Here is a 21915-nt window from a genome sequence, read left to right on the forward strand (position 1 = left end):
TCTCTATTTACCTACTCTTCTATACAAAGGAAGATATGATTCTTCACACCTCCCTTACCCTCGTCTATTGAAGTTGATCCTCATTAGTCATGGATTCTGTGTACAGGTCCTCGGGTTACGTCGGAGATCCATTCCTACATAAGCACCTGCTTCACTCACATGGAGCACATACACAGCAGTAATGAAGTGAAACAGTAAAAAAATTAAAGATAATTCCTGACCTTGTGGTAAATAAATAATAAAAAACATAAAGCACATATGTACATACGTCAAAATGACAGAACTTTTTTTATAAATAAATGGGAGATGGCAACGTAACCACAAAACAACATACATCGAGTCCGATGTAACCCGAGGACCGTCTGTATGTGAATCTGCCAATTTGCTAAAATGTTTTGCTAAAATGTATTTGTGATCCCAGAATTGATCCTCACAGCACTTTCAGTCATCGGTGGAATGTAGAGTTGCAAAAACGTTCAGTGGCCTGATGCTCACATTTCCAGCTGAGGTAAAATAAAGACAATACTCTGACTTCTTATTTCAGATCATACTGTAAACAAGCATAGTCTATTTAGTGCCAATTTTTTTTTATATTTTTGTGCTTTTTAATTTTTTTTTTTTTTTGGTGATTTTACTATTTAAAAATGGCCTCCACGAGTAGTGCTAGAAAGTGTAGTGCTCCTTAGTGCAAGAAGGCTGTTATATGCCTTAGAGAGAAAAACACATTAGCTAAGTTTTGTTCAGGTATGAGTCTAGTGTTGTTGTCTGTGAGTTCAATGCTAATGAATCAATAATATATATTGCGAATCCGTGCGCAAGTAGCTCGCCGCCACTTGCCTCAGCTGGCCACCCCGCCCACCGCTGCTCATCGCTCTCCACCGCACATAGCTCGCTGCCTCACCCTCCTGCTGTTCCGTCGTTATGTGACAGCGCCCCGACCAATTTGCATATTACCCTATTATAAGTATAGATAAGGTGTCTTTAAACAGAAACACACATAAAACAAGGTCAAATAAAATCCAAAATCCTTCACAGGCCCATAGGGTTGCTCTTGATATCCTTCTGATCTCTCCTCCTTTACTCCCCTCTCACAATTCTCCAGACACACTAATTCATTATTCTTTAAAACTGAGGGACTTAACACTCTTCTCTTTGACTTCTCTCTGCTCTTTTCTTATCTATCTTCTACTCAATCTTCAGGTCTTAGTTTAAATATAATATCCTCAGAGGGAAAGCCCTCCAATCCAAATGGAAGCCCTCTATTATAGTTACAGCATCTTCTACTTCTCCTTAACAACACCAATTTATTATTTGCTTAAGTATCTGATTCTCCACTAGATTATAAGTTCCATGAGGACAGAACTATGCCTTCTTAGTTTTCAGCTATACTTCTTACATCTGGAACAGTGTTGAGCACATGATTGGGGCTTAATAAATGAATGAAACTGATTATCCCATTACATCTTTTTAATAATATATTGAAATAGACATAGCATGACTATATGCTTAAAATGTGTGGAGGGAGTGAAACACCTATTATTTGGATGTGGCAGTGATATGTTTCTCTGTAAATGAACCTTAATTATAAGCAAGACACTATGAAATTCAAATTTATTGAGTCTCTGCCATCTCCACATAGTATAAAATGATGTGCACTTACTTTAACAATTAGCCAAGACTACACATATTACTGAGTAAAGAGTATTACTATGGAGACCATACTAAATAAGCAGCCAAACAAGTTGGTCTATAATGAGGTAAAGCTTTGCATAGCTCAGATAAAGTTCTGCAATGATATGCGAATCAACTCGATAAAGTTATACCTTACCATAGGTTAAAGTGGAAAGAAGAGAAAAATTATTTACTCCCTTCAAGTTTTCTCCATTTAAATATCAGTTCCAGTTTATTTCCCTTTTTCTGTCATTCTCTAAAAATTTGAAATAAAAATTCAGTAATATTTTATCTAATTTTTACATTAACTTTATTTTCCTGGGAACATAGAGGAAATTTATTATTTTAATCATCAAAAAGTTTTTTTCCCCTGTATTTTCTTCTTTGAAGAGGTTTTTCAAGTTCTAAACCTTTTGTTATTTCTCATATAATTCTTTCACATTCTCCCACAATATCCTGAAATGGTTATCCTTTCTCAAAGATGGTGAAAGTATTGCTCCTACTATGAAAACAAAGATTTTTTTAAAAGTCTAGTCTCATAGAAAGAATTAGCTGTATAGAATTAGTTTAACACTGTGGTAAAGATTTTCAAACAGATATAAATTCAAAAATATGAAATCAACTTTGGTTAGCTTTATGTCTAACAAATCAACTCAAAAATTTTTCAAGTAACAAATATTTTTGATATTTAGAAGTTTCTCCATTACAGCAAATAAAGCACTGGCAGCCAATATGTGTTTTTTAAAAACTATATAATATCCTACTTGCCTTTGAAACTTATTTTTTAATTACCAATTTTAATGTGAACAAGAAATGACGCATGGAGAACGTCTGGAAAATCTTTTACTTTGTTGCAAATGTCACACCAAGAAATAGAAAAGACACATATAAAGTTCTAAACTCTTTAATTTGTTGCAACTCTTACCTGTTCGATTCACTTAGTGGCCCAGTCATAGTCCAGCCATGTATTTTATTCATCTTTTCCCTATTTCAAACTGCTCCAGGTGAATTATTATAAGCCAACTCGCCTCTCAAGATCTACGATCAACTTTCAACATTTTTACTGGTTATCTTTCCCAAACTGGTAGCTATCCTTTAGTTTCATTAAATCAATCATCAGATAGTGCTGAAAAAGCAATCACAATGTTCTTCCATTTCAGTGTGTAGCTACCAATCTGTGACCTTATAGGTTGAAATAATTCTCCTTTATCTTTATCCCAAGAAATTAACATTTTCACAGATACCCTCTGGAAAGTAAACTCTTTGTTCCAATAAATAAAATATTTTTTGTTATGAATAGCAGGTATTCAGTTTCTGCCAATGTGTTTTTGAAGAAGTGCCTGATAATTTACCAACATATTTCTCCATAAAAAATCATATTCACTTTAAAAATCCAGTAATTTCAAATATATTTCACTTTTTTCATTGTCTATAAATTTTTTCCCACTTAGAAACTCCTTGTGTTTAAAATATTTTGAATGGCCCTGGCTGGTTTGACTTAGTGGGTAGAGTGTCGGCCTGCAGACTGAAGGGTTCTGGGTTCGATTCCAGTCAAGGGCATATGCCCAGGTTGCAGGCTCAAATCCCCAGTGGAGGCATGCAGGAGGCAGCCTATCAATGATTCTCTATCATCATTGATGTTTCTATCTCTCTCTCCCTCTCCTTTCCTCTCTGAAATCAATAAAACTATATTTAAAAAGAAAGAAAACAGGCATTGACCGAAAAAAATTATTCACTTAAAAAAAATGTTTTGAATGATTCTTCTTCACAGCCAAGTTTTTGTTAGCCATATAATGTGAAATGCCAACCACCAAAACTCTGTATATCATAATTCCTTCATTTTTCCTGATTGTCCCTGGTCTTTGTATACTTTGCAGGTAAATGCTCACAAAAGAGTCTCTACATTATGCTGGTGACAGAAACAGCAACTAATTATTGATGATGATGTTGATTAAGTATAGTAATTGGTTTTCCACACTTGTTATTTCAATACCATTATTTGACTTGTCTGGGGAGTTTTAGAAATTTGTGTGCTATATCTATATATCTATACCTATATCTATATATCTATATATCTAAAAGCCTAAGTGACTGGCTGATTGGCCAATAGCTATAACACGCACTGACCACCAGGGGGCAAATGCTCAACACAGGACCTACCGAGCTGTGGTCACTTGGCAGCGGTAGTACTCCAGTGACGCACCCAGAACCAGAGAGGAGAGAGCCTGATTCTGGGGTGCGTCACCCAAAAAATGCCCTCTTGCAATCCGGGATCTCTGGGGGGGATGTCAGAGAGCCAGTTTCGGCCCAACCCCCGCAGGCCAGGCCGAGGGACCCCACTGGTGCATGAATCTGTGCACTGAGCCTCTAGTTTTTATATAATTTCAAAAAAAGTTTCCACAAAACAAACTATAACTGACCATACCCATAACACTGAATAGCTGAAAAATAAGAAATACTACATACCATAAAACATCAAAATAGAACAAAGTCTGTGCAGGTGGGCTGGCAGAAGTTAGCCTAACTGCTAAGTTACACCAAAGGCCTCATTGCTTTTTTTTGCACATTGGTTTTTTAAAATTCTTAAGAGTCACAAAACAACTGAACCATAATTTGATTTTACAGTTTAAAATGCCTCATTTCATGCTTAACAGTCCTATTTCAATCTTGAGTCCCCAAGGAAATTAGGAAATAAAGAGAAGAAATGTGTTCCCCTATCCTCCTTCTTCCAACAACCCTATATTTGTCTTAAAAGAAGTCAGACCTTAATATTTTGTTCATTTAAGTCACTCTTAGTTTGTTATATGGAAACTGTCCTGAAGTTTTAAACATACAGACTTTTGCCTTTGGAACACTTACTTTTTTAAAAAAGTATATTTTTATTGATTTTCAGAGAGGAAGGGAGAGTGAGAGAGAGAAACATCAATAATGAGGGAGAATCAATGATAGGCTGTCTCCTGCATACCCCCTACTGAGGATCAAGTCAGCAACCCAGCATATGCCCTTGACCAGAACTGAACCTGGGACCCTTCAGTCTGCAGGCCAACACTCTATCCACTGAGCCAAACCCACTAGGGCTAAAACACTTTTTTAATTGATTTCAGAGAGGAAGGAAGAGAGAGAGACAGAAACATCAATGATGAGAGAGAATCATCGATCAGCTGCCTCCTGCACACCCCACGGGGGATTGAGCCCACAACCCAGGAATGTGCCCTTCACTGGAATCGAACCTGTGACTCATCAGTCCACAGGCCGACACTCTATCCACTGAGCCAAACTGGCTAGGGCTGAAACACTTATTTTTAAAGGCACAATAAGGCCTCTCATTTAGCTGACATTATCCAAAATGAAGAATCTTTTAATGAAAGCCAAATATCAATAAAAATAAATCTTGTTAAGTAAGAAACTGAAAGGTCTGAGATTTTACCTTACTTTCAACCTAACAAGTTAGGCTGCCTGTAAGATATATTTTAAACTCAAAAACATTAAAACTTTCTACCTTCTGGCCTGAGTTACTTTCCTGTTCTTTTCTCCCTCCCCAAGCCATGTTTACAGTATTTTTCCCCACATGATTATTTGTAATCATATGTGTTTACTGATTTTCCCTCTTCTACTAAACCTAAGTTCCAAGCAAGCAGGAACCCTATCTATTTCATTCACACCTGTACATTCAGCACCTGTTATAAAACTGTCACACAGAAATCACTTAATAATCATGTTAAATGAAATTTAAATGTAATTTTTCTACCTAAACTCTGACACATCCTATTCTGCATTGGTTCCCCACTCATATCTCGAAACCTATAGGAAGTCTCACCTGCTCACATGACCCAGATGGGCTCACATATCATCAATCTTTCCCTAAGTAATTTCCTACAAAATGTTATTTCATTCTCACAACCCTGTATTTTTTTCTCCCATTAAATTAGGAAGAAACTAAAGCTTAGAGAGGTAAGAAATGCATGTAAAGTCATAATCCCAACGAGGCTAGGATGAAAATTAGGTGTCTCACTCCGAAGTCCCTATTCTTTATCCTCTTTTACACTGCATCCTTAGCTAAAATGATTCTCATGTGATGTTATTTGATTCCAAGCCCAGCGCTGCCACATATTAACAGTGTAATATTGAGGACCTCAGATGCTGTACAAGTAAAAGAGGGGTAATTGTAGCACTTATCTACAAATATAAAGGTTAAATGACATAATGAAAAGCACAATGCACAGTGCCGAGCACTTAACACAGAAAACACTCAAGAGATGTTCACTATGATCATCATTATAATCCTCTAAATAGGTCAGCAAATTTTTTCTGGTAAAGGCCAAATAGCAAATAGTTTAGGCTTTGTGAATCATACGGTCTCTGCTGCAACAAGGCGGGCAGCACGCTGGATTTGGCTCAAGGTTCTCCAACTCCTTGGCACTACTCATATCTAAGGCTGGTTAATTCTTTGTTTGTTGTGTATGGCTGTCCTGTGCATTATAGGATGTTTAGAAGCATCCTTTGTCTACCCACCACATGCCAGTAGCAACCCCCAAGTTGGGACAACCAAAAATATTTCCTGGGGAGCAAAATCGCCTCAAGTTGAGCAATACTGCTCTACAGCAATCAAACATATAAAAATGTAGCTTGATTTTTTTTTCTAATAATGAAAATACCTTAAGTGGAAAAAGAACTTAATTCATTAAAAAGTAATTATACTCACTTAGCTAAAATTCCCACACTTAGCAATAACTTTATAACTTCTGTGATACACACGGCTGTGGTTGAAAAGTAGAGTTCTTTGTCTGATGTCCTTGTGTATCTTAAAGCTATGGTATACGTTGCAGCCACCAGGGTCATCACTGTCAAGCAGTATAACTTGAATAATAAGCTGACATTTTCTGGAAAATATGTGCAACGAAGATATTATTTAGTAGACAATATCAATGTATATAAAAGTTAATCAACATTATACATCAAAATGCCTTCCAACTTCAAGCACAAAATAACTTTTTAAACCCATATTTAAAAATTTACTTTAAAGCAATACTTTCCACTTATATGAACATAAACAAACACACATACACAGAACACAGTGAATTTGAATATCAACTGGTTAAGCACTGATTTTGTTCCTGGGAATGCCTCAATTGCAAGACTGACTCTAGTTTGGGATGTTATAAATTACCTATCTATAATAATCTATATTAATAAAAGCATAATATGCTAATTAGACCAGACAACCTTCTGGACGAAGCCGCAGTGTCAGGGGCCGAGGCAGAGGCAGCCACCATGGCGGCGGGGGCCAAGCCCCTTGCATGAATTTCATGCATCGGGCCTCTAGTTTTATAATCTTTATAACTCAAACTTATGAAAACAATTATAGCAATTTATATCCTAAATTTAAAGACAGCAGAAAGAAAAACAAAAAGGACTGAGTGATAAAAATGGAGCTAAATATAAAATTTATCATATAATAAAAAAAACAAATCATGTAGCCTCTTGTTTCATAGCTTTATGCACAGAAAAATACTTCATAACTCAAAAGAATAGTATTAAGAATGAAGCCCTATAAAACTGGGAATGTTGGACATGTACAACTTATAAACACTCAATTTAAGAACTGCTTGCAAGTATATGTGCGCAGCAGCCATCACTCGGGCACCAGGGTGGGTCCAACAACCTCCATAAAGCCCAGGCACTGGGGTACCACGTCTCCCTCACACTTCCCTCCTTACTTCAGCCCTGCTCTGATCCTGCCACCACCCAAGGCTCAAACTATTTCTACTTTATTTACAAACCTCCCACCTCTCATCCTTAACCTTTCAAAGCTTCAGGCTCAGGTTACACAAGGGTCAGCAACGTTTTTCTGTAAAGCGCAAATAGTAAATATTTTAGGCTTCTCACCCTACCAGGCAAAATCACGAATAGCATGTAACATAAGAGAAAACAAATTTTTTGACAAATTCAAAATATAACAATTGAGTACAATGCTTTATAATATATGTCTGCTATTGAGAACAGAATTATTTCGAGGGGTAACATTTTGCTTCATTGGTCTTCAGAATTACTGCTCCATCAAATCAATTGCAACTGTTCATCTGTAAAAACCATGGGCTGTACAAAACCAAGTGACAGGCTGGATTTGGCCAGTGGGCCAAAGTTTGGCAGCCAGATGAAGAATCAGTCACCCCTCTGGACAGGGGCGACCCTGGGCTGCTACTGTAACTACAATATGCACTAAGTATGCTTTTGTTCACTGCTTTGGGAGCCTAACCACAATTCAAAGATGGCTTTCATAGGGAAATAAACCAGGAGTTACATAGGTGGGGCAGAAACCTTCAAGGTTACAGGTTCTTCAATATAAATATTCCCTGGGGGCAATTAAAGAATTATTTGTAAATTATAGACAATTTTTAAAATTATATCAGTTATTAACTAAAAAGTAATGTGGTAGAACAAAAGAAATAGAGCTTATATCTGCCTAAACTTTCTTTCCAAAAGATCTGAGCCAAAAAGCAATGTCTATGTGAAAGGAAGTGAAGATCACTACAATACTTCCTTTGTTTTAAAACTTTCTCTAATCAAGGGAAAAGTATATAACTGCAAAAATAAACAGCAATAACCTTTAGTTACTCAATAAACGAGAAAGCACTTCCCATCTTCTAGATTAGGGGTGAGCAAACTACATCTCATCTCTCATTGTTATACAGCCTGCAAGTTCAGAACAATAGTTGGAAAAAATTTTTAAATAATCTTTTGTGACACAAAAATTATATAAAATTCAAATTCCATATCCATAAATGACTCACTATTGGAACACAGCCATGCTCATTTGTTCCCAATTTTTTTTTTTTTTATTGATTTCAGAGAGGAAGGGAGAGGGGGAGAGAGAGATAGAAACATCAATGATGAGAGAGAATCATTGATCAACTGCCTCCTGCATGCCTCCTACTGGGAATCAAGCCTAAAACTGGGGCATGGGCCCTTGACCAGACTAGAACCAGGACCCTTTAGTCCGAAGGCTGACGCTCTATTCACTGAGCCAAACCGAATAGGGCTGGTCCCACATTTTTGCCCTGCAATGGCAGAGTTGACTAGTAATGACATCCAGTCCTTTACAGGAAAAAAATTGCCAACCCATGTCCTAGAATAGATTATCAGTACTTCCATAAATAACAGAGGTTGGGACTGCCAAACTGAAAACTGTCCCAAAAGCAACATAGTGAATGCTTGAACACGAAGCCAAATATTTATAGCCTACAAGTATAATGAGACCTACAGTTATCACTGCCATCAACTGTGAAAGTATACCTATTTGCACATTTATATAGGGATATATATGACATTCTTGAAAATAACTACTGCTCTAAATGGAAGAGCAAACAATTCAGACATTTATAAAACATATAGGGCTTGGTATGGAATACTTAAAAACATAAACTTCAAATACTTAATGCTTTTAAGCATTATTTTCTCTCATTTCAGTTTAACATTGGATCAAAATAGTTCTTCACTCCATTCACAAATTCTTCAGTATGGAATTTCAATTACTAGCAATTTCAAATTTTCAAGGTAAAAATCAAAAGTTCATGTCATGTACTCGCTGTAAATTCTGCTAAGTATTCGCACTGTGCCCAAGGCCTGTAACTATAAACCTAGCCCACAACTCACCGGGTTGGCACACTGGCACATTAGCACATCTGCACTGGTTTCCGTTTCCCAAAGTCCCCATTCGCTCCCTCACATTATTTGTTTCTGTGTAGACTAATGTTCCCCAAAAGAAATGTACGGTTTGAAGTGGTTTTTGTTTTTGTTTTGTTATATTTTACTATATTTTAGAGTGGGGATTATTTTTAATGCCTGAGAACTTGGAAGTTCTAGCAAGTTTCAGATAAATCTCTGGGAATATCCGGAAGCTATAGCAACTGCTTTTCTGTTAGGATTACATGTTTCTAGATTGCATAAGAGATCTATAACATGACCAAAGCACACGAATATGTCCTAGCAATAACCTAACCAGTAAAATGTTACAACTATTTCAGATAATGACCTGGATTCCTTTAGGTTTCACTCATTACTCTTGCTGTTCCCATCCTGTTAATTATCAAAACAATTCTGTCTTTCTCCCTTTGTTTCCTGTGCTGTTTGTTTTTAAGGCTCTTGAGGTTGGACTGACTTGAAATGGGAACGTGCATAAAAGCAGCATAAGGAACTACAGACAGTCATCCTGGGCAGGGCTAAATAATAAATGCGGGCTCCCCAACCAGGAAACGCATTTGGCACCCATGCAAAGGTACTCTTTAAATATTTGTTCGACATTTACTCAGAGATGAAGCCAAGTGCTCTATGGGGAAGGGTGTCACCCGACCCGTCCCGGCCACCGCTCGACCGCCCTAACTCACCCCACAGCAAAGCGGGAAAGCTGCGGAGTTCCTCCCACTCGCCCTCAGGAGGCGGCCATCAGTCACTCAACAGCACCGGACGGGCCGTTCCTGCGGAGGGTGGGTCTCCGCACCTTCACCCACACGCCCGGTCCCTTTCAGCACCCGCGGCACTGTCCTCGGGACACCGCTCTCCCCGCGCCGGCGGGGTCAGTGCCTTAACGCCCAGGGACCTTCCCGCCGGCGGCTACGGGACCCGCCGCGCTGGGGCTCCGCACGGGAGGGCCCCCGCGCCTCCGAGCACCGCGGCAGGAGGCGCACCTGGGACCGCGGGCGTGCGCGCCGGGCCGGGACCGCTCCCGCCGGGAGCCGCGGGTCCAGCAGGGACCGTACCGGCCCGCCCCCGGCCGCGCAGCCCCGGCCGGTCTGACTCGGTTCCCACCCACCCAGCTCGTCGGGGCCGACGCGGTCTGGAGCCGCCGAGCGATCCCGCGCGGAGGCAGCCGCAGTGGGAGGCCGGCTGCCCGGACCAGCGGCGGCGCGGACTCCCGGGGGCGGCTCCGCACGCACTGCTGATGCCGGCGCCTCCGCCGAGCCCCGCGGCGCCGAGGGTGCTGCCGAGCGCGGGCGCTCCCCTGCCGCCCCCGCGCCCTCCCCCATTCCCGCGGCCCCAGGCTCACCTTTCGCCGCTGCCATCTTCCCCGACAGCCCCGCGCGGAACTGACGCGCGCTCCTCCGCGCCCGCACGCTGAACACCCGGGACCGCCTCCGTCGTCATAGAGACGAAGCGCTCGGCCTAGAGAGCCTGGCGGCCGGCGCCCGCTTCCCGGCCATCCAGGGACAAGGATTAGGCGCGGAAATCGTGCCACTCCCGACAGTGAGACGCAATGGCTGGAGGAGAGGCCTTGCTGACAAGCACGTAAAACTCGATGGGAAGGCGTCTTCTGTGAACTACAACCCCCAAGGGAGTGGAGCCAAGGGAGCAGAGCGTTGCCTTCTGGGAATTGTAGTCCAAAGCAAGTTGACAGCAAATAAGGATTTGCGGTTAGCCTTCGTGATTCTTGCTATTGCAGAAACTCCCACAACTCATAACAGAAACTACTTTCGGCAACGTTGTAACTTCCAGCAAGTCCATTCCCTTCCAATGTCACCTCTTACTTAACCTAAACAATTTACATTACATATTGTTCAGAAGTCTTGTGCCTGTGTCCTTATAGTCAGCATTATCATCCTGTATAATAATCCTATATAATAAAAGGCTAATATGCAAATCGACCGAATGGCAGAACAACTGGTTGCTATGACGTGCACTGACCACAAGGGGGGCAGATGCCCAATGCAGGAGCTGCCCCCTGGTGGTCAGTGTGCTCCCACAGGGGGAGTGTCACTCAGTGGTGCTGGGAGCCTCTCCCGCCTCTTCCTCATTTGGACATCCCGCCCCCGCCCAGAGCTCCCAGACTGCTAGAGGGCACAGGCCGGGCTGAGGGACCACCCCCCAGTGCACAAATTTCGTGCACCAGGCCTCTCATCGATTATAATTACCTAGCCAGACAGTCTAACTACACTATCGTTGCACAACAAAAGGGCTTCAAAACTATTAAGACATGTCAACTGGCATTTACTTCAACCTCTATAATCTCCACTTTCAATAGAGGCTATTAATTAGCATTAGCAATGTTAGAAATAATTTATTGGCAAAATGAATGTCTTTCAAGATATGTGAATTGGTTAAAAATACTACAAAGGTACTTCATCCCTCAAAGGAACAGGGGTACAAAATTCTGAGAGGCACAGCAGGTTACACCTTCTGTAGAATATTTCCAAAATGACTTTAAAGGTTTGAATAGTTGATGTTATATACTATTTTCTTATCATCAGATATACATACAGATATATCTAGTCTATTAACATTATTGGAAAATTTTGCCATATTAGCATCTCATTAATTTCAGGAGGCTCCTAGGAGACCACAGTTGACTTTGTACAGTTGATTAATCTCATTTGGAACAGGGTTGGACCTTCCCTCTACCTGGTTGTATGTGTGTCCACTGCCGGAGTCCATTCATTGTCTTCACTAGCTGAGTTTAGACGGAGACCCCCAAAAGCTAGGAACCTTTGAAGTCCTAGCAAAGGTCAGAACTGTGCACCACCCAGTTAATCTAGGAACCACCCAGTTAATTTAGGTAATAATAGTTGAAGTATCATCCCCACCTTAGTTCCTTAGATACTTATGTAGATCCTTGTTGATTATTGTTGATCAGATACTCTGCCTATTCCTGGAAATCATCTATTGATGGGCTAATCAGATACTTTGTCTATTCCTGGAAATTGTCTGCTCATCTGTGTGTCATTGAAACCCCCTTACCCTAAGGGCTACTCCAGATCAATAAAAGATTGGAGCAGCCTGAGCATGGGTGGAAGTCCTTCAGGACTTGCCCGCCTGGTCCCCAATATTGCAAAATTATCTCGTGTCTTTTTCTCTCATTTGTTGTGCGGCTCCTCTTTCAGATACTGAACCCTACTCCACGCAGAACGTGGAGGGAGTGTTACTCGACAGTCCACTAGTGTTAATCAGCTCTTCCTGAATTGATACATTTCTCACTTGTAGAATTATTCAGTTCCCTGCTGTGTGTGTGTTCTTATACATACACGCACACAAAAACACATGTACTTGAAATTACTTTTAAAAATTAAAATATTCTATCATATTCATTCTTTTGTCTTACAACTAATGCTTTGTACAGTTTGGCTCTTTCTGTTTCGAGTATCATTATAGTCTCAGTTTGGATTAATTAACTATAATTATTCTCCCCTTTTGATGCTCCAAGGACTCCAGTGTGGCCCTTGTAAGCCTGCGCATTTCTTGAAGCTTACACACGATTTTTGAAGCATTCTTTTTCATTCTAGCAACAACAGGTTCCAGGCCAATCCTGATTTTTCGGTGTTCAACGTCCTGGACTCCACAACACTTCAAGGAACTACATGGTTCCTTCTGGTAGAGAATAGTATTACACACACACACACACACACACACACACACACACTGATCACATGAGAGTGGTGGGTAAAATGCCATCAGGCCATTTTTGTAGCATTTTTGATGCAATTAACATATCATGCTGCTGAACCCTACTTTTCTTATAAATTTTCATTACCCACAAAGACTTTCTACTACACTGACACGAACCTAGATTTTGATGCCTTTGGTCCTAACTTGATCAGCTCAAGACCATAAGGGACAAGACCTATAGTCAAGTAGAGTGAGGATTTTTTTTACCAGTTCCAGTGAAGGTAATTGCATACCAGAGAAACCAGGGAACAGGGTTATAGAATTTGGAGAAAGAATGGACTTAAGTAAAATTTAAAGACAACAGTGTGTAATGAGGACAGCATCAGACCCGGACTGCAGGATAGTTTTGGGATCCCTTTTCTTGGAAACTACACAGTTCCCACAGATGTGGACTATTATAGTCAGGAGCCCCTGAATCGAAGGCTTTGCACCTAGGTTGGAAACTGAGGCTGCTTCTTTGTGTCTTTCCCCCAAGCAAAAGTAGGGTGTTTCATTGTTTTAAAAAAACAAACAAACATGTTTTCACTGATTTTTAGATAGAGAAGATGGGAGAGGAAGAGAGAGAGAAACATTATCGAGCAGCTGCCTCCTGCACGCCCCCCACCAGGGATTGAGCCCCCAACCTGGGCATGTGCGCTGACCGGGAATCCAACTGGTGACCTCTTGGTTCATGGGTTGATGCTCAAACACTGAGACACACCGGCCTGGCGAGTGTTTCATTCTTAATGACATAATTTCAACAGTAAAGCTTCTAATAGTGTATGATTGTCCCAAAATTTGTCAGTGAGTGAGAAAGTAGGCACTAAAAGAAGGGGAGTGGTATTAAGACTTTACAGCATATCCTTAGGAGAAATATTATTTCCTATTAACTTTATGGCTGGGTTTTCTGCTCTTTAACCTAACCCAATGAATAGCCAAGCAGATATTTACATTCTCAGTTTGAAATAATTTTTCCTTTCCCAATCTGAATTATCCTAAGTCTTGGAGGAGACAATATTGGCTTAATATGTTTCTTTTATGTATGTCTAGCTTTCTATACAACACTGGTTAGCGCAAGAAGCATCAACTCTTAAACATGTGAACCACAAGGTAATTTGATAATGAGCTAAGCTGACAGTGCCTCGAGCAGCAATTTCTATTGCCATTTGAGAGCCTAACGATAGTCCTGATTGTACTGTCAAGCTTCAGGATTTGTCTTGATACTCTGCTCACCTCTCTCTTTGCTCAGGCATGGGAGCTTACCATCATCTCAATGAATTATATACAAGGAAACCCAGTACTGTATCCATGGGCAATAAAGTGAAAGTGTGAACTTAAACAGAAAGGCTGTGCGGTAAGCAAATACCAAGATGCATAGGGAGGTTATAGTTAAATTCAGCTATACAGTAGGTTATTAAAAGTGCTAAGGTTTAAAGTATAGTAAACCATTAACCATAAAGAACATGTAGACAAATGCAGATACTTCGACATAATTGTCTCCATGTCAGTTTAAACATATTAGTCTTATTCTGCTATTAAGAAAAACATACAAAATCGATTTGCTAGGTTATTGTTATCTTAGAACAATTCTTTCCTATGGGGTAATATTACTGAAGACAAGCAGAAGAATTATTGCATTTTATAATTGAGAAAATAAAAAATACACTGGGCCTCTAGTATGCTATAATAAAAGACCATGTGAACATGGTCTCTCTTTCTCTCAAAATATCTTATTCAACTGTAGGTACAGAGAGGATAACTGGACAAAGGGATGATTCACATCCTGTGGAACGGAGCAGGAGGATGTAAGGTTTCATCAAGCTACTCTGAATGGCATGCAATTTAAAACTTATAAATGTTTTATTTCTGGAATTTCCTAATTAATATTTTTGGATCATGATTGACAGAGGGTCAATGAAATGGTGAAAGTGAACCCGTGAACAACTGTAACCAATGTAATCTATGTTAACCATGAATAGCTAATGAAGCTGAAAATACTGACTAGATTTTAAATTTTTTTTCCTAGTATTGAATGATTGCTATTTTCTAGTCAGTTTCTTTTTTCTTAATTCTTTATTGTTTAAAGTATTACATATTAGATTTTAAATTTTTAATGTTTAACACTAAATATGATTTTAGAAATAAATTTCTATCCCAGGCATAATAATCTTATATTAACATCTAAATGGCATCATAATTTCAGTCTTAATGTGCCAAACTTTTTCTAACAAATAAAAGATGAATGGACCGAGTTTTATTTTTCAATTTTAATAGAATGAAAACTATGTCACAGGAAACCATTTGTTAGTTTTTTCAAAAAAATTCACACAACTAATGAATGTGCCAGCACCACAACATTCGTGAAATTTCATGGATGCAAAAATCACTTTTAAGTACCTGCCACTGCTCACAGCTTGGTGACAGCTCCTTTAAAAATATGGTCTCTAACTAGGTTTCATCCACAGCTCTGGTTAGGTTCACCTTGACAGCCCCGGTGGTTTTACTCTGCCCCCCGCGGAGACCAGCTATGAAAACCTGAGGCCTGGGCACTGCGGTGCTGCCTTCCCTCTTGCACTGCGTGCCCACGAGCTTTGGAGGGTACACCTGTGAATAGTTCTCTCTTCTCATGTGACTGAGGTCGGTTTGTACCGAGTGAGTAACTTTCCTCCGCAAATTGGCCTACGTAGAAAGAGAATACATAGGGATTAACATTTCTCTAAAAAACGAATAATAGAAAATATTATCAGGCACCAGCTAATATCTGGCTATTTTTTCAATCCATAAAGAAATTAGTTTTACAACATAGCATTTTTTCAACAAAACATTAGGGCATTAAAGAAATCTAGGAGGGAATAGAAAGTACCCTTTGCTGCAAAGTAGGAAAATATATTAAATAATGAAAATGGACCCAAACAAAGAACATACAGGCTCAGACTTAAAGTGAGCTCCATCATTTCTTAAATAATCTTCTAATCCCTTCATCACTTTGAGATTCATACAACTTATTCCTTTTGTGAATTCTTAGTAAACATGGAGTTAAATAGATTACTCAGGCTGAGAAGCAAGGAGGAGCTTATAAGAAGAACAGGAGTGGCCTGGCCGGTGTGGCTCAGGTGGTTGGGCGTCATCCCGTACACCAGGAGGTGGCAGATTCAATTCCTGGTCAGGACACAGGACACAGTACACATACCGAGGTTTGCAGGTTCCATGCCCAGCCCAGGAACATGCAGGATGCAGGAGGCAACCAATCAATGTATCTCTCTCACATCGATGTCTGTCTGTCTGTCTGTCTGTCTGTCTGTCTCTCTCTCTCTCTCTCCTCCCTCTCTAAAATCAATGTTTTAAAACTGTATTTAAAAAAAAGAATAGGAGTTATAGTGAAGTGCAAGAAAAAACACAGAAGGCATTAGAGCATGTGGGTTAAAGAGAGACCTAGAATTAGAGGAAACATTTCAGAGTTTGAGATACTGCAGGTGATTGAGAACCAAAAACACTTCCCCCCACATAGCTTATTATCTACATTAATATAACTTTGCTATTTCATTGTCTTCATTCTCATCATTTTACTATTTCAAGAGACTCCTGCCAAAGCAAATAACTTGACTGTTCATTACAGAACATCCTAAAAGATGCATCAATCCTTCAGAAATAAGCGTTAACACGTAGGTTAAGCCCCAGCATTCTTTGCATCCCTTGCCCCAAGAGTCCCTTTGCTATTCCCCTCCATGCTGCTGCTTCCTCGTGACCTCTATCCGGTCCAGTTCAAGCCCCTATCCCATCCCTGATCTACCCCTGGCACCGACAGGCCTGCCTCCAACCGAACTTCAAGTTCTCAGTAAGTGCGGCCCTGGCTGCTCCTCCTCTGCGGAGCTCTGCTGAGGGGGTGCTTTCCCTGGTGACTGTGAGGCAATACGCTCGGCTCTGTCTTAGCAGCAGGTCGTGTGGGCAACTATGGGGCGCTGCATTCGACGTGATGCGACTGGAGGGGATAGCTAGGTCCACGCTGGGACTCAGGATGACGTGGAGGTTGAGGAATGAGAAGAGAGGGTTCATCAGTATGCGGTTCAGCCCCACCGAATACCCCATTCTCCTAACATTCCTACTCCAGACCTGTGCTGTCGCCTCCGCCGCTCACAACCCATCCAGCCATCATGCCCCTCTTCTCCTTTGCCTATTTGTATCTCAAAACCAACTGAAAATGTCACCTAACTCAATTTAGTAGAATTTTTATTTCACTCCTGCCATGCCACTTAGCAAGAGGTACTTAAAGATTTGTAGCGTCTCAGTGCTCCCTGGTAAGGCTCTCAGCTCCTGAAGGACAAGGCATTGGAATCTACATGCTACCCTGTACTTATCTGATGAGTTAGAGTGAGGGTTAGTAGGTAACAGAAAAGAATATGGGGACTGGGCATCTCAAGAACCGCAGGAGAGAGACGGATAGGGATGCTAACAGGACAGTGATCTAGAAGATACACCCCTGGGCTCAACCCAGGAAACCGGGGGCCTGTTTGAAAAGCTGCCACCAGAAAGGGTGGCAAGGGAAACGAGGTGGTTAGAGAAAAGCCTGTGAGACACAAACAAAGGCCAGACCTTATGTGAGGAGAGAACTCTAACCCACAGCACCGCAGCACCCAGCGCGGGAGCCCAGCCACAACCCCGCAGCTGCAGCAACCCGGGCTCAGACGTCAGGACCTGGCAGGCATCCCCATTTGCATGCCTGCCCCCTCCCACCAACTCGGGACCAACTCAAGAAAGCCAAATACGCTCACCAAACCACAGACCTGAGATGCCCGCCTCCGCTTTGCCCCTGTCAACAACCTCCCCCCATTGTCCCTGTAAAGCTTTCCTGCTCTGCTCCCTGCCCTGGAGTCTCTGCCAAAGGCAAGTGATGGCGACGCCCTCACTGCAGCAAGGTCTGCAGAAACAGCCTGTTCTCGTTTAGGAAGTCTTCATTTACAGTGGGGCCTTGGCTTACGAGTGTCCCCCGACTAACAAGTTTTTTTGAGATACGAGCCGTCTCTCGGCCGATTTTTTGCTTTGAGTTGCGAGCTAAAATTCGGGTTACGAGCCAGCTTCAGATTCCCCACCGCTAGTTGGCGCAGCGAACGTCACAGTGAACGCCACAACATCAGCCCAGCATCACGTGTATCACTCGTTCACTTTTTGATTTGACATACGAGTAATTTGAGTTACGAGCTCCGTCGAGGAACGAATTAAACTCGTAAGTCAAGGTCCCACTGTATTTTGAAACCTGACCTCAGTTAAAGAGATGGATAAAATATGCTAAGAAAAAGCTAAAGATATCAAATGTTTGTTGTCTTCATACTACAGTGAATGGTTGTTTAAAATGACAAGACACTTAAATAGAAGTAGTGGGGGGATTCCACTGAGTCAGATAGGGATGGGACAGGTTTTCAAGCGAGGCACCGTCTGTGACTAAGATGACTGAGAATCAGGACTGGAGAGCTCAGTGTCTGGAAAGAGGATGTCCCCAGGAAGAGGGGGCGGTACTTACGATGCAACAGAGGTACATTCTGCTCCTCACTGGAGTCCAAAGAAGAGAGGGTACACTTTACGATTAGAGGAAGTTGGGAGTGCTTTATTTTTTAATAAAAAAAAATATGTTCTTACTGATTTTAGAGAGAGAGGAAGGGAGAGGGAGAGAGAGAGAAACATCAATTGGTTGCCTCCTATACCCACCCTGACCAGGGATCAAACCCACAACCTGGGTATGTACCCTGACTGGGACTAGAACCTGAGATGCCCCAACCAACTGAGCCACACCAGCCAGGGTGGGAGTGCTTTAAATATTAGCACCTCATAGATTAGCATAATAAATTAAACCTATTATATAGATCAACAGAAAGATAAGAGAGAGAGAGAGAAATCGCACTCATGCTAATGGAACAATGCTCTAGAACAGTGGTTCTCAACCTTGGCTGCACTCTAGAATCACCTGGGAATCTTTTTAAAATCCTGATTTTTGGGCCTCATCCTCTGGAAACTCTGTTTCATTGTTACCAATGTTGTGGCCACCCCCCTCCTCCCCCCCCCCCCCCCGTCCCCCATAACAAAGAAACAGAATTTCCGGAGGATGAGGCCCAGAAATCAGGATTTTAAAAAGATTCCCAGGTGGTGCTAATGTGCAGCCAAGGTTGAGAACCACTGCTCTAGAAGATATACCAGGAAGCTGAACCTGGCTGGGATAATTTGAGAGTAGTTTCATACTTCCATATTTCTACATATGCTTAAAAGTAGAAGACAATCTTACAATGTAAAGCCGGCAAATGATAAGTATTTATGTTAGCAAAGAACTCTGTACAACTCCATATTTTATAAAAATAATTAAACTTAACTCTAGAACATATTAAAATTTTCTAACCTATAAGTGATTTTAGAAAATATGGTTACAAACCAATTTTATAGCTTTTCTTCTTAATTCCCATTCATTCCACTCATATGATCTCACAATTGTTGGTGGTAATATGTGTGTATCCGTCTGTGTGCTGGTTTCACTCTTTGTAATTGGTTTTATAAAATGTTTGCCAGTATCTTTGAGCTAAAGAAATGGAGTTTTGTAATTAATATTTGCAAAAAATGAACATTATTTACAGTTAACTAATAAAGTATTCAGCTAAAACTAACAAAAGGTTAGAAAAAACAAGAAATTTTGAGCATGGGATATACTTGTAAATACCAGCAGAGAAAATAGCTCATAACTAGTGAGATGTTTATAATTTATCTTCCTGGGCATTGTGGTTTTGTCTGATTTTGTGACTTTAATGTAGGAGGTGGGTTTTGGAAGGGGTAAACCTACCACCACTCACTGCCAAGTCAAATGCCCCCTCTCTGACTTTCACAAATGTCGCATAAGAGATACCTTATTGGAAATGAACAGAAGCTTAAAATAGCTATTAAATATTCAGTATGAAACACATTTCTTTAAAGTATTGGAACATAGGATATATCTGAAACTCAAACTAGGCATACATAGCCAGATTTTTATCCAAAAGGGGTGTTGTTTTTTTTAACTGAATATGTTAATTTTCTGCTGGGACATAATAAATTAAAGCTCACTATTACTATTCACATAGTAAGGACTCAGTAATTCCACGCTAACAAGGTACTGTTATGCTGGATATGAAGTTGCTGGAGGAGTGACAGGGATTTAAGGAGCTCAGACACAGCATAAAGGAGAGAGAAAAGATTAACTTTTTTCCCAAGTCAAGCAACAGATATGTGTGCCTACCATTTAACACGAGACAGAATTTTACCTTCACAATGAACTTATGATATAGTAAGGTAGATAAAAACATGCTGGAAAAGATAATCAACGACATTATACCATACAGGTAAATGGCAAGTAAATAACAATACGGACTATAGCACTGGAGGGAGAAAACTTACTTCCATGGTATTGAAGGTCACTGAAGAACAGCTGAGAATTAAATGGAAAGAAAGGGGGTGGGGATGGGAGCGAGTTGGGAGAGGTTAATGGGGGAGGGGAGGAGAAGGAGACCTAATACTTTCAACAGTAAAGATTTTTTTAAAAGAAAAAATAAATAGAAAGAAAGGGAAAAACAAGACCAGGTATATAAGGGAACTTTCCTCTATGGTGGAAAAGTATGCATTGTTTACATACAGCACACCTGTCTGGTTATCCCATGCTAGCCTTTCATTGTCTTCAAGCTATCTCACAACTCTGTAAGTTATAGGTAAGTGATAGAAAGACCAAATAAATCTTGTCTACACATGTAAATTTGTAACTCTTTCAAGGTTTTCTATAGAACCTGGCAATGTGATTCTCAAATTTACATGAAAAGTAAAGAGTCAAGTATAGTCAAAATTCCTTAGAGAAAAAAGGGCAGGGCAACTTACTCTACCAGATATTAAGACTTACGAAGTTATAGTAAGATAGAGACACAGGAAGTTTTTAAAAAACTGAGTATTTGGCCCTAACCCGTTTGGCTCAGTGGATAAAGCATCAGCCTGTGGACTGAAGGATCCCAGGTTCGATTTCGGTCAGGGGCATGTACCTTGGTTGCAGGCACATCCCCAGTAGGGGGTGTGCAGGAGGCAGCTGATCAATGTTTCTAACTCTCTATCCCTTTCCCTTCCTCTCTGTAAAAAATCAATAAAATATATTTTTTTTTTAAAATAAAAAACTGAGTATTTGAACAGAATAGAGAGCCTAAAAAAATAAGCCTGTGCATATAAGACGGTGGGGAAAGGAGAGAGTATTGAACATACAGGCTGGGACAATTTGCTGTTCAAATGGGAAAAAAAAATTAAAATTAGATCTTCACCTCCCACCAGACCCAAAACATCAAATCCAAGTGATTAAAAATTCTATTGTGAAAACCAAATTTATATTTAAAATAGCAATTTAGGAGGATATTTTAATGATCTAAGGATACATGATTTCTTACATAAGACATAAAAGTTCAAGACATAAAGAAAAAAATGATAAATTACACATGAAAATGAAAAATTTTTATCAAAAGACACCACAAAGAGAATGAAAAGATAAGCAACACAATGGAGGAACATATCTGCAAAACATATCTCACAAAGAATTATTATCAAAAATGTTTTTTTTTTAAAAAACACCTCTTACAAATCACTAAGAAAAAGACTTACAATCCAATAGAAAATTGGGCAAAAGACTTAGTAATTTCACAGAAATATATTGTTTAGGAATATAGACATGAATAGCAAAAAGACAAGGAATGAATAACACCAAATTCATAAAGTAGTTAATATTGTGGAGAAGAGAAAAGAAGGACATTGGAAAGGGATACATAGGATTCTCTGAGATACTTGTTAAAAGTG

The 21915-nt window shown here is 40.3% G+C and overlaps 2 protein-coding genes across 10 annotated transcripts in view; both read right to left on the reverse strand.

Annotated features, from left to right (window-relative positions):
- The window catches only part of SLC35A1 (solute carrier family 35 member A1), a 28665-nt gene extending 17737 nt beyond the window's left edge, over positions 1-10928 (reverse strand). The window contains exons 1-2 of one of the 4 annotated variants that reach the window (XM_070418121.1): positions 10715-10928; positions 6374-6551 (exon numbers count right to left, since the gene is read on the reverse strand). In XM_070418121.1, coding sequence (XP_070274222.1) covers positions 6374-6551; positions 10715-10730 — 194 coding nt within the window. In that variant the 5' untranslated portion in view covers positions 10731-10928. Of the gene's footprint in view, positions 1-58; positions 1839-6373; positions 6552-10714 lie in introns of those variants that run through there. The other 3 variants (XM_070418118.1, XM_070418120.1, XM_070418119.1) reach the window with 3 other exon arrangements.
- A 4338-nt stretch (positions 10929-15266) lies between these two features.
- CFAP206 (cilia and flagella associated protein 206) overlaps positions 15267-21915 on the reverse strand; it is a 51802-nt gene continuing 45153 nt past the window's right edge. For 3 of the 6 annotated variants that reach the window (XM_070418122.1, XM_070418128.1, XM_070418124.1), the window contains exons 12-13: positions 19499-19642; positions 15286-15762 (exon numbers count right to left, since the gene is read on the reverse strand). In XM_070418122.1, coding sequence (XP_070274223.1) covers positions 15532-15762; positions 19499-19642 — 375 coding nt within the window. In that variant the 3' untranslated portion in view covers positions 15286-15531. Of the gene's footprint in view, positions 15763-19498; positions 19643-21915 lie in introns of all 6 variants that reach the window. The other 3 variants (XM_070418125.1, XM_070418123.1, XM_070418127.1) reach the window with 2 other exon arrangements.

This window comes from Myotis yumanensis, unplaced genomic scaffold (assembly GCF_028538775.1).
Source record: "Myotis yumanensis isolate MYYU_CA2020_CCGP unplaced genomic scaffold, mMyoYum1.0.hap1 SCAF_6, whole genome shotgun sequence".
NCBI classification, from domain to species: domain Eukaryota; kingdom Metazoa; phylum Chordata; class Mammalia; order Chiroptera; family Vespertilionidae; genus Myotis; species Myotis yumanensis.